Source organism: Lissotriton helveticus, chromosome 11 (genome assembly GCF_964261635.1).
Source record: "Lissotriton helveticus chromosome 11, aLisHel1.1, whole genome shotgun sequence".
In the NCBI taxonomy this organism is placed as follows: domain Eukaryota; kingdom Metazoa; phylum Chordata; class Amphibia; order Caudata; family Salamandridae; genus Lissotriton; species Lissotriton helveticus.
This window is the reverse complement of record NC_136072.1, coordinates 235266767-235280691: the sequence shown is the minus strand read 5'-3', so window position 1 is coordinate 235280691 and position 13925 is coordinate 235266767. Positions and strand designations below refer to the sequence as shown.

Here is a 13925-nt window from a genome sequence, read left to right as displayed (position 1 = left end):
CATGTTTTTTTCATTATCACCCAGCTCTAAATTAGGCAAAAAGACACAAATGTCTCAAAAGCAAAAGAGAAATCTAAGTGAATTTAGTCTTAAGTCTATATGAAACTCAAATTGTATTGTGCCGTATTACTTCACATACATGTAAATATTAAATACAGACATTAAAGTAAATATCTAAACAACACAAGAACAAAACAGTCAGCTAAAGGAAAGAACACCTCCAACCTTCAACATAAACTCGAAAGCAGCGAACCAATATTAGCAACAAAAAGAAAATCCAACCTATAATCCAAACTAAGGAATGGCTCTTTATCAAAAAGGCAGTTCCTGCAATTCGATGGAACAGTTAACATCTGGCAAGATAAGCCAGCAAAGCATAATAAACCAAGCTTAATAAATGAAGATTAGCTTAAACAGCACAATAAACGTGCTACTGTAGCATGACTGGTGAACAGCAGGTAGGTCAAGAGAAAAACAAGCATTGGCAAAGCTGTTACATCTGTCTATTGTATATGTGAATATCGTTTCGCATTGATTGTGAGAGTGCTATGGATGTGGGTGAACATCAGACCGAGTCAGTGGTTGGATAGAAGAGACAGTGCATGGATGTACATATGAACTGGCAAGTGGATGGGTGAATGGACTTTACATGAATCTTCCGCAGGGAAAATTTGTAATAATGTTATAAAAAGGCAAGAAAAAATAAAAATATTAAGAGGAGTGCAAGAATTACACCATGGCTGAAGACCATTGTACAAAGAATGTCTTCCATATCAAAAGAATGTAACCATTGTGTTAGAAAAAGCACTACTCCAGCGTTGGGTATCAAGAGGTCCAGAGTGTCAAATCCAAAACTGAGTCAAGAGTTAGGCCCAATTTAAGCACTGAAAGCATGGGTAAGGAAGGATATTGGCAACATCATGGGAAGAATGACCATAGTAGAATCAGTAGTACATGTTCCAAGTCATATTATAAAACTATTATTATACGATCATGTTAAGATTTGGTCCATTGGTTAATAACTCTTAACGCATCTCTATGCTGCATTTGTGTCTGTCAGTGTAACTCCCAGGCCACATAGTCACTCCTATACATCCGCCTCCAATTCCGAGTGAGGTCAGCCAAAGGGTGTACAAAGCCATGGATGGGCCACATTGAGGGTACTCAAAAGCATGCATCAGACTAGAAGCAGAAGCTGGTTAGCCACAGCAGCAAAGGTGCCATCTTTGAGTAGGATTGCTGTAACCCTGTAAACTTTATGATACATCGGCCCTTGTTCAATGTTCAGTGACATCAACATAAAGAAATCTTAAAAAGGCACTGAAAGCAGGGCTTACTACTGAAAATTGGGGCAACGGTAAACATATTTCACAAATAAATATGATAAAATGCCCTTTCCCATGGTTGAACCATTCTTTCCCCCAAGTTTATTCTACCATTTCAAGAGGGCCAAGCCCCCTGCTGTGCGAGGCCATCTCCAAATGAGGCTCTGCTCATAATTGTGTTTCATGGGTTAAGAAAGTAACAGTGAAAAAGCGACTTTCCCATTCCAAGTAACACAAACCAGTTAAAAATATAAAAGCTTTTTTTATAGCACACTACACAAAATCCGAGGTCTCATTTTTCTTAATAAAATTAATTGGTTTCTACATTTTATGCAGTGTTTAGTCACACACAAACACGTCTTTTAATGCAAAATACAAATTGTCAATGCTATAACGCATATATCTACTCATTTACCTCTGTAATCCCCTTTCATGTAGTTCAACCCCTAATAGCCAAAGGGTATTTGCCATTCCAGGATGGCCGGCCCCTTTGTTGTGGTAGACCATCACGAAGCAATGTCATGCTCCTAGAAGCATGCCATGAATCAGAGAAACCATATTTGAAAATCAGATTTCTCGCACTACAGGCAGCAGAAACCACATAAAAATTAACTTCTTATATCATCTAATGAAGTGTGTAAGCGTACTATGAAAATTGTGGGTTGTTAATTTTGAATCGACTCATTTGTTTTCTATGTTCCTGCAGCATTTTACATGAAAAAACAAATGATCATATTGGAAGATAAAACTGACAAATGCTATAATGCTATTCCATACTTATTTACGTCATATTTCAAATGATTTTTTAATCACTCAGGTTTTGTTGGTTTTACTAGGGGAAGCCTTCTTTTCGAGATGGCTTCTCCATTTACCAAACAGTCCTTGTCACATGCTACCGCTCTTTAAAACAGTGAAATGTACTGCATTTAAACACTACCTTGAAGGCTAACTAATGCGCCAAACAGCCAATAGAATTATGGTAAGAGATAAATATTCCTTTGCTGCCCCCTCTATATACATTTTGGAAACATAATTACTAAATCTCTGGGGGACTTCTAGAGTGATCTGAAGCCCTCTGAAGGCAGACCTAAACAGGAGAGTCAGCTCTATGAGAAAGTATTCACTTATAGTCAGGGTAACATGTAAGCATGTTTAGGTGAAATATGTAGCTTTCAATGTGTGAACAGTGAAGTAAATAAATGCTTTACTAATTATATTATATGACTTATTTGTCCTTTCTGTATCTAAAGAAAGGTAAAAAATATATAGAGTTACATTGTTATTACTCAAAAAGATAAATAATTTGTAAGTTTGCCTAGTGTAACATTATATAAAGGATCATATCTTTTCAAGTATTCACAGGGTTTAAGTGTGTAAAACATCATTAACAAACATGTATTCAGTCCATATTCCCCCAGTATATAAATCAACATTACAATAAGATGATTTTCCATGATAGTCTAGAATGTGTAGCAACACAGCCAGGCAAGTTTTCCCATTAAGTAAACTGATCAGCTTTGCTAAATCACACAAAATCCTAGTTTACAGAGGCTCCAAACCAGTTCACTTGTCATGGTGCCATAAAACATGTCTTTCCCACTACAACCGCAGTGAATTCTTCAACCATTACCCATAGATTTCTGTTAGTGTGGCCCGGCACCAAGAAGCTCTTAAGGATGAAGTTTCACTCAACAAATTGTTTAACATATACCATTGTATAAATTAAATAAGACAAATACCAGAGGAGGGAGAAGAGAGGCTATGATGAAGTTAATGATGGACGACCTGACTACTCCATACAGTTACAGCAGGAGAACAGACCCTGGTAGACTTCACGGACCCTTAATTAGTCAGCGTTAGAGGAAAGCCCCTTAGAATAGACGGTTGTACAGGAAGGAGACAGAGACCAAATTTATATACTGTCAAATCTCAGAACCGCCCCTCATAAGTGAGAAGTTAGACACAACTCACCCTTGTACAGGCAAATAAGATAGAACACATTACTGGTTGAAGTTAGAGCTCAGACAAAAATGACCCCACATACAGGCACAGCATAGACCTTCATACCTGACCTACATGCCATAGAGTCAGAGCAAAGGAGAAAGAGGACCTGAAACACCCAGAAAATACAAATGAAAACACACTCACAGGGTACAAATCATTGATTTATGAATAAGGCAGTGGCGGGCAACACGTTTATAGTCACAAGTGTGAGAAGAGAGTGCTAGGGATGAAACCCGTAGCCCGAAAAATGAAAACCTACAGTTATTGTTAGATGGTAAGACTGAATAGGGGAAACAGGACCGGTATACACTCACAGTTGAAATGGAAGGGCCAGCAGAAGAGGGTAGAGAGTACAGAACAAATGGGTAGATAGCTCAGACTTCATGAAGGATCACATTTAGGGGCCCATTATGATAGCGGATAATCCGCATCCTCCGGGCCGGCGGAAGCCACCGACGGCCTGGAAGATGCGGATTATCAGCTGCGGACTGAGAAAAGACCCCCCCGCCAGATGAGGATGGCTGGGGCATCTTTTTTCAGTCCGCCGCTTTTCCGCCGAGGTCGCCTTCCGACCGCGGCGGAAAAGGTCTAACATGGCTGGCGGTGTCTATCAGACACCGCCAGCCATATTAGGATGGTTGTGCTCCTATGCCTTTCCACGGTGGCATTTCCGCCGTGGAAAGGCATACGATGTTTACTTTGGGGGCCCGTTGCGGGCCCCCAGGGGTGAACGGGGGGTGGGGGGGGCACATGGGGGTACCTATGGTACCCCCCTGCCTTTGCGTGCACGAAGTGGCAGGCACCACGCGGTGCCTGCAGCTTCGTGCATGCAAAAGTAAACATGCCTTTTTTAACATTGCGGCGTGTGCTGCTTCAAGCAGCACCCGCCGCAATGTTAAATATACAGGATGTGACCGCCTCGGTGGCGGTCACATCCTAATTAGCACGGAGGGACCGCCGCTGCCCCTGTGGACGGTCCCTCCTCCTCTGGGGTGGCGGACGGACGCAGGTCCGTCCGCCATCCTAATAGGCCCCTTAGTTTGGGCCTCAGTGATCTTGGTAAATTGGGGATATAAACAGATGTTGCTATTGGGTGATGTCATTGTAAGATTATGGTTCACTCACAAGTTGGTGTCTCTCAGCCAGCTATGATAGAGAGTATGTCAGCAGTATAAACTGTTCTGAAATAAGTCCCTCATAGTCCTCTTCACTGTCAAGAAAGAGGTTAAGGTCTCTAGTCGCTCTTTGGTGCATTGTAATCAACCTTGGATCCGGTCAGAGATCCCAACAGTACTCTGTCACTGTAGAGGGTTCATGCTTTGGGGACTCAAACTTGTACTGTCCATTCGTAAAGGAGTTTTTACACTCTGTGGAGTGGTTCACTGACACATGCATCCCTTACGACTGAAGCTGCTATGTCTGGTGGGGCTTCCATGGTTTCTGTGATGTCAGTATGGGTTGGAGTGCTAGTTTGAGCTGTATGCGATTGCGCTTGACCTCAGAATACACCTTAGATCCTGCTCTGGGCTGACCACCATTAATACAGCTTGAAAGTTACTCTGCATGTGCAGGGACAAGGAACCACACTAATAGCTCCACAGTGCCTCTGAGTGGAGACACCAGCACTTCCACATCACCGCTATGCACTAGCAAAATTTCTATGGTAGTGCGGGCTGCATAATGCGCGTGCTGTGACAGCAATACATCTCACATGTTGCTCACCATTGGAATGCGCCCCAAAATGCTGCATATGCCTTGCTCATAAAAGACACCGGGCAATAGAAAGTAATGCCGAAGACAGAAGTGTTACCACATTTGTATCAATATATTTATTAGTGTGCCTGTCTTTGTGTTTTGACAGTTCAAACCCATTGAGCAGCAGGACTGTAAATGGCCTACTGTCTTTGCCTCACTTATAGAATATAATAAAGTAAAAGTGTACGTATCAGTGAAATGTCCGTGGGCTGGTCTCAAGGAACGAAGGACAAGCCAGGGAGCCAGTGTCTCAAGAGGACTCATCCAAACGAGCCAGATTCCGAAGGCGATGAACAAAAGCCTTGTTCTATCTGTACATGTGCAATTTGTTTATATTTTATAAGTGGTGTGTTTTGTAGGGTGCAGGCTGCATATTAGGGCAGCCTCAAGTAAGACCTTGCTTTTGTTTCTGCATGCAGTGTACTCGTTTTGCAAAGAAAGGGCATGTCTAAAAGATGTTTACATAAAATCAGCGAAGTTTAAAAATAAGTTTTCATGTTACGTATGGGATTAAACCCAACAAAGGAGGGCACGCAATCGTGGATCAAGCAGTGGTTGGACTCTAACTGCAGACTTTGTGGTTGGCCACAGGAAACACTAGTCCATATAGTGTGTGTGTGCCCCAAGTTTATTAAGCTTAGACGTACAGTTTTGAGACCACATTTATTGAAGAGCGGGTTGAGATCTGATCGTCAGGCCTTCATCATGTAACTATCTGGGGAATCGATTCCAGTAGTGTCATTTGGTAAAATCTTTATTGGCAGTTGAAAAAATGTTTGATAAAATAAGGTAGATTGTTGTAACTTTGCACTTGGTTCCGCCCTCTTCCCCCTTGTCACCCCCTCCCGCTTCTCTCCCACTTGGTATGGCCCGTGCTGTCATTTGAAGGCAGCAGTAGAATGTTCTTGTGAACGATCCTGTCAAGCTGGGAGCACCTTGTGTTAAATTGAACTGAATAAAGGTTCCTGAATTCTACCACGTGTGGACCGTCTTTACTACAATTTTGGCGACGAAGGAAACGGAGCTGAGCCAGGGTCAGTTGGGTGTCTCTCCCCTGGAGTGATATGAGCTTGGACAAGGAAAATATGAGGAAACGAATTTATGATGTATCTTGGGCGTTCTAAGGAATGGGAGAAATTCAAGTGAAGTAAGACCCACGTTGAGGAACATTGAAAGAAGCGCAAGTCGGTGAGGTGAGCACTTTAATCTGAGTGAAGAGATTAAAGAAGAACAGGGAACGAATTTTAATCTCTGTTGAAGAATAAGAAAACATGATGAAATAAATTGATGATTTAACTTGGGCAGTCTGTGAGAATATGAAATGTTGAGAAGAGAAAGACCCAAGTATATGAGCGCTGGAAGAGGCGAGAGTTCGTGAGGTGAGCAGTTTCAGCTCAGTGAGGAGAGCTGAGCGGAGCGGGAAACGCATTTGGAATCGTGGACGTCGTGTTTGAACTATATAAGTTGAGCCTTGGAGACTAAGTTGAAAAGTGAGCGAGGCAAGCGTTCCAAGGTTCTTTGTCCCCGCAAGTGTCATTGAGGAGAATCAGCGCGATCATCGTTTGAATTGTAAATCTCCTCAGTTGTTCTGAGTGCTGCCAATGCTCCGTCACATTTGATTAAAACCACCTCAAATCTACAGCGCTAACCGGATTCCTATTTGGAGAGGCACTGCCACCTGGTGGCCATTTTAAGCATAGGAGCATGTGAAAATCTCCAGTGAGAACAGTTCAGCGCAGGTCATTTCAACCGGGTTAAGGGGAAGTGAGGCACAATTCAGTGGCGGTTTCCCTTGGTGGTGTAAAATGCCGGAAGGAAAGATGTGTAACTCTCCTCAGTGCGGTGTGTAGGAATTCAACTACGCCATAGCAGCAAAGCAGCGTCTTAGAGTGTCGTTTGAAGGGAAGGAGAAGACCGAGATCTCACGCACTCGTGTATCTACTAAAGGCTTATTGGTGAGTCATAGTGGCTGGGAGGAGGAGAAGTGAGCCGAGCAGGGAGCTCGGAAACGGCAACTTGAATTTTGGTGAGGCACAGCTGAGCGTGAGAGGGAGCTACCCTAGGGTGAACTTAAAGATTTCTGAGGCTGATTTTATTGGAAAATAGACAATAACAGAAGCAGCCAGGCGCATAGTAGAGTGTGTGGTGAAAAAGAGCCTTTGAGTTTTCAACAGTTACAAGCAGCGTGAGGTCAATGCTCATGGGAAAATTACAATAAAAAATAAAAATAAAAAAAGGGTGCATAATTGGTATCAAAACATATGGGGGTGTAAAGAGACTGTGAGTATTCAACATTACAACGCGCAGCGCGAGGGCGAGGCTCATTGAATATTTACATTAAAAGCTGCGCATAATTAGTATCATAGCTGACGTTTTTTCCTCCTGAGACTTTAACTGAACAAGAGCGAGACATTGATTACCAGAAGGCTGGACCCAAGTTGTATAACGCTGAATCGTGGTGAATCTTTGAAACAGTGTGAGGTGCGGGGAGCAGAGCAGAGGGTACAGTCGTCCGAAACTGATCTGAGGCAGCGGGTTGAAGCTGCGTGAGGAGATTTAGAGGAACAGAGAGTGTAGCGAACCTCTGGTACCGTGTTTGATGATTAACCGAGGCAGCGCGTTGAAGCTGCGTGTGGAAATTTGAGAGGAACAGGGAGTGCAGTTAACCCCTGCTACCGAGAGTGAAACAGAACTGAGGCAGCGCTTTGAAGCTGTGTGAGGAGATTTGAGAAGAACAGGGAGTGCAGTAAACCCCTGCTACCGTGTGGAAAATGGAACTGAGTTAGCGCGTGAAGCTGCGTGAGGAGATTTGAGAGGAAGGAAAAAAAAAAAAGGAAAAAAGAAAACGTAGGAATTCCTGAAAACAAGCATTGGTTTTCAAACTTCAAAAAAAAAAAAAGGGGAATAATTCAAGGAGTTGGAGCTTGGAGCTATTTTAGGTGAATGATAACTGTGCTCCGGAGCAACCACGTCATCGTGCTGGGTGAAATTAAGTGAATTTAGCTTACCTGCAGTTTTCACCTGTTGGGGGGCAACGCTAGTTACATAGTACCGAGAAATACTTACTGGTTGTGTTATATTAACCTGGTTGAATAGCAACATGAACGTGGAAATAAACAAAAGGTATAACTTATCGCCACCGGAGCCATTTTTTGAAAGGAATGGTGTTACCACAAAGACTATGGAAGAGTGGAAGGAACATTTAAGTAATATGGTAGCTATGATAGAAAATGAGGAACAACCATTACTTCCCAATGATAAGGTGGAAATATTGTGGAATAGATTAAGTGCAGGCGGGGAAGAAGTCTACATTAACATTGGAAAAATGGTCCAAGAGGGAGCCGAAAGGAAGGTCGGGGAAGAGGTTGTGGATGATACAGAGGATTATTATATGCAAGTGAGGTCTTGTGATGCACAAAGGTACGAAGGTATCAGGGATGAAAAGAACGACAAACTGGGGATGAACTTGAGTAAACTTAACCCTGGGGGTACTATCAACTTGGGAGGAAGTGAAATTGATATTGTCGCAGATTCTGTGTTATATGATTCTATGGTGAGCACGAGTTTGAGGAAAAGCAAGTTAGCTGAAGCTTTTGGACTTGGACTCAAAGAGACTAATATATCCCTTAAAACGTACATGGGTGACGACAATAACCTATCAGGGGGGAAAGAGTTGGAATTGATATACAAGGAAAGATGTATTAGGAAAACGATTTACATCACAGTAAATGAACCCTCCGATCTGAGAGGGGTGGAACAAAAGAAATTAAGATTGATAAGGTTCCTAGAAAGCAATGAACACAGGAGTGACCTGGTGGGAATCAACACTACACCAATGGCCTGGTTTGAGTGGTTAAAAGAAAGGGAACCACCATATAAGGGACAGGTGGCATGGAAAGGTACTGTTTGGAGAGAAGGATGGAAAAAAAAAATGGTTATGGACAAACTCAAAGTAAAACATGGTATATATAAAGGACTTGAAAGGAGAAGGAATATAAGCAAGGAATCTGTGAAGGAAAAAGGTGCAGAAGCTAGAAAAAAAGAAAATGAATTTGTTAGTAAAGGAAAATATAAGGTAACTCCCACTAAAGGTGGAAAGGAGGAAAAGGGTAATCCTATTCGACACAAATTAGGGAGAGAATGGCATGAAGCTACAAGGAATGAACCCATATCCAGAAGTTCAGGCGCTGAGTACGGAAAGAGGTCTGAAGTGGGAGCATGGCCTAGACCAGACAACGAAGATGAAAAGGGGTATGAGGGCCATGGTGTTACAAGGCGGAGACGTAGTGCGGTCTGGTCCAGGAAACTACCCAAGGAAAAGGATTTAAAGTTATTAATACTCACCGAGATGGAAGTGATGATACGAGGGAGTGAAGTCTGGAGCACAAGAGAACTAAACCTTGGGACTGACTTGTGGATGACTGGCATAGCGGAAAAGCAGGAGTGCTAGGAATATTTTACCCTGCAGTGTCCGCCTGGGCAGTCCGTGCTTCCAAGTTGGATTAAGGCCCGGACAATGGGTGGGCCATCACAGAACGAATAACTCTTGTTGACAGTAATACCTCCTATGTAATTCTGAGCTGAAAACTACTAGAGGTTTGACTTTGGGTTGGTCATCACAGAACTAATAACCCTTGTGTACAGTTATACCACATGAGACATTTTACTTTGTAGAATTATAAGTCTGTAGTGTTGGCCCCGTAGGCCATGACTAGGGGATAGTGATTTCTTACCAGTGTCTGCATTATTTCTCTGAGCCCTGACACTCGTATAATTAGGAGCATGACGTCTCTTAGTCTCTGTATAAGTATTTAGGGGTTCAGGGTGGACGGGAAGTTGAGGAGTCTAGCCCTTGCTTTATTCTCCTTTGTCTGATACAACCGGGGGATTAAGGGGACTTTTATAGTTTCAGGTCACCACCCTCCTGTTCCTGTATTTCCCCGCCCCGCCCGTACAGAGACAGTTTATCTCGTTTACAATGGTCCTCTGCCAGCTTGGTAGAGGCCTTGGGTTCTTTCTTCTTTATGTCCCAGGTTCTTACCGGGACTTTGGACTTTTGTCTAGGACCCTCTGCGTTTCCTGTTAGCGCAGTTGTAGTTATCTTTTCCCTCCATGCTCTATCGTTTTTCTCTCTCTTATCTTCTCCCGTCATCTCTCTCTTTTCTCCACCCCTTGCTCCTCCCCATTCCGCTCCCCTGCTCAGCTGCCCCCTGTCTGTTCCCTCCTTGTCTCCCTAGGGAGGATGATGTGTTGTAACTTTGCACTTGGTTCCGCCCTCTTCCCCCTTGTCACCCCCTCCCGCTTCTCTCCCACTTGGTATGGCCCGTGCTGTCATTTGAAGGCAGCAGTAGAATGTTCTTGTGAACGATCCTGTCAGGCTGGGAGCACCTTGTGTTAAATTGAACTGAATAAAGGTTCCTGAATTCTACCACGTGTGGACCGTCTTTACTACATAGATCTCCAGTATTTTTATGGCTGTGCTGACTAATAGTATTATCTGGCTTATAATCTTTACTACTTAATAATAATGCTACAAGGGTGACAATTTGACACGTCAAAACAGACGTGCCACTACTACTGTACATTTGTGTACTTTATTATTGTTTTAATATGATGGTTGTTGTAATAATCGCATATTAGAACTTTACAGTACATTGACGCACTTTATTATTGCTTTGATATGACGGTTGCTGCAATAATTGCACCTTGAAATGTAATTTGTGCATGAAATGTACATTAGAAACCTTTTTGTTTCAGGTAATTTTACATCTTAGCATCAATGCTTTGGATTACAACATATGTAAAGTTTTCCAGCTGAAATGAATGGTTATTCGTTAGAATATCTCTCCATTATGTATAAGGAAATAGTATGCTGTGCACGCCGTCACCTTTAAAATATAACATGTGCAATATTATTCTGTAATTATTGATGTTATGTGATTGGATTTTATTTTATTGATAAGTTTTAAAATTGTATATATAGGACCGTTTCTTATTTTATGTGCTGGTAAGATGTTTTGCTCGTAATTCATTTTTAATGATTAATCTAGTTTTTAAGATTGAGATGTGAAGTTGTTGTGATTGCAATGATTTTAAGTTATTAAGCAACAAAGATTATTATTTACTAAATCTAATTTTTTTTAACATATTTGATTAATTCACAAGTGAATGCTAAATGGCAGTTGGCCACAAGGACTGTGAACATGAGTTTGTGTTTGCATTCTCTCCCTAGGTGTTTTCGAAGTAGCCTGCTTAACCACAGACCACTTCACAGGTGGCATGAAGCAGCACTACAGAGTGAGGAACTGCCACTGGTCCCTTCCTGATCTTTACTTACCCACAAAGACCATTTACATTGCGGCTGAGGAAATTGAATGGGACTATTCACCCAGCAGGGCCTGGGAAAGGGAGAGACATCAAATTCACGAGGACAGGTAACAATTTACAAGAAAATGAAGAAATGAATCCAAATAATGGTGATGCAGGGTAATGAACCAGATCACAGTTAGAGTAGACTACTTTTTCCAGAAATGTTTATATTTACCATTCAGCTCATATCTTTACAAATCTGACATATGAGTCCCTCTGGAACTGTCAGTCCTGTATACAATTATATTTTTATTGAATTTCTTTACAATATTGATATAAACGAAGAGGTCAATTAAATATGCACTGTTAATACCAAAGGGGTCTCGTAATGGGAGTTACCAGCCCTATCAGGATTACGGCATCTGCAGTAAATTTGCAGGCACGTTCAATTCCACCCGTAGATTTCAGATACCAAAAGCAGCCAAAATCTCAGCGTTAAATACTGGGGCGTTAATGAGGAATGTCAGGGTAATTGAGACCTGAATTATCAATTCACCCAGTAATTCCTCATTACTAAGTGGTCTTCTAGGTCCCCTCAGACATTTCCTACAGCACCCTCCTACATTTCCTCAAACGCCTCCTACTCCTATAACTCCAGAGAGGATCCTGGGGTGATGGGTTAATGTAGCCACCACAAAGATCACTTATGATGGGGTCCTGCCTGATCCTTGGTGTTGGTCAACCACATTATACAATGTTAAAGAGGCAATACTTGGCGTAGAAGATATATATTTCTAAAGACACAAGTACTTCCAAAAGCAAGAGAGGACTGTGCCTGGAAATCCCAAATACTCTGAAACAAAGGATAATCAAACAAGCATTCCCCCGAGTTATCCCGAAACTCTGGAGCTACAGACAACACTGAACGTATTTAAGGATGTACTCCAAGCCTACCTAATAAAGAGAGATTTATCCAGCATAGACGATAGTGCCACCTCCCCAAGTAGGACACTCGTGGTGCCAGGATTTACCAGATGAACTGGCCTTCAGTTTGAAAAAATTCAATAACTGTATTTATCCCCTGCTGTATTTTTCTTGGTCCCTGACATCATTGATCACTATATCCAGATTCTCATATTATATGAAGTTTGCTCATCTTATTGTTTTGACAGTGTTCCTATATCCCACGTGTACAGACCTCTGGCACACATCTTCTGAGCTTAACAAAACTATGTAAATAAATAATCTATCTTTTTCTTCCCCTCTATCTCTGTCTCTCTCCCCTTTCTTGTAAGAGTTATGGATTAGTCTAGAAGGGTATTTAAAGTAAATGTAAACATATCTGACTTAAATCATGTTCCCTGTTATTAATGAGCAATTCCCTGGTTGTAACCAGGAAATCTAAAACTTCAAAATGCGACCCGCCTTAATTTTGGGAAGAATAAGAATGAAATGTATGTAATGGAGGTCAGCCCTACCTCATGAAAGTAGCAGGTGACTTGGGAGCTATGTGGAGATTTGAGACATGAGTAGATCTCATCCACTCATTGACACTCCTGCTGATAACTAAGCTCATTGGAGATCTGTGTGCACCTCAGTAGAGTCAAATCAACATTTCATTACTTCAGTTTGAGAAATAAAATATCTTATTATGTTATTTGAGGGACAGATTTCTTTGTGCTGTAGGCTGCACAAACCATTCTGATGTACACACTCATGGTGATCACACACCTTCCCTTGCTATTTCCTACCCAGCCCAGAGAGGTTTACAGGACGATATAAAGCAAGACCGGACAAACCACTTCCTGGCATTCCCGAACCGACCCTACTCCATGGCTAGGCCTCTACAGTCCCATAATAGTCATGTGCCTGGGTTGATTTGTCATATTTCATGACACAGGATGGAGCATTTATTAACAATGTTTTCTTCTCCATTAGAATCTCAACCATCTCACTCCACACATTCATTTCCATTTTCCATGGTGCATCCTGGGTCAATTTGATGTGCCATTTTCAATAGCATTCCTCAACACAGCAGTGCCAAGGGAAAACCTAATCAGGAATAACTGGCATATATGTCTTACTTTGCTGCTTTCACTTCACATATCCTGTCCTTACTCCCAATTTGTTTCCAACAATGCCCAGACACAGTAGGTGGATACTATATATCATCAATGTCCATAACTGATGGTGTGCCTGCAATTGCATGGTTGGTTGCTGTTCTTAAAGAAATCACACAATTTACCAATTATGTCAAGGTTTAGCCTACACAGCACTTGCGCTGTGCCTGTGAAATCTATTGTATGTAATATACCTTAAGAGAGACTTACATCCTGCCTTCTTTTCAAATTGGTCAGTTTGCTCGCCACTTCACTTTTCCTCAGTTTTATTGGTTGTAGCGTTTTCTCCCTTTTGCATTTCTCTTATCAGTTTCCCGAGGTCCAAGTACTCTTTACAATCCACCTTGGAGACTGGAACTTTTTTTCTTTTAATTAACGCTGCACAGTGTTTATTGTTTGATTTGGTTGTTTT

General features: G+C 41.9%; 1 protein-coding gene across 1 annotated transcript in view; it reads left to right on the top strand.

Moving 5' to 3' along the window:
* The window catches only part of CP (ceruloplasmin), a 428303-nt gene that overhangs the window by 194016 nt on the left and 220362 nt on the right, over positions 1-13925 (top strand). Inside the window, exon 12 of the mRNA XM_078668012.1 lies at positions 11317-11518. Within this exon, the coding sequence (XP_078524138.1) occupies positions 11317-11518 (202 nt within the window). The remainder of the gene's footprint in view (positions 1-11316; positions 11519-13925) is intronic.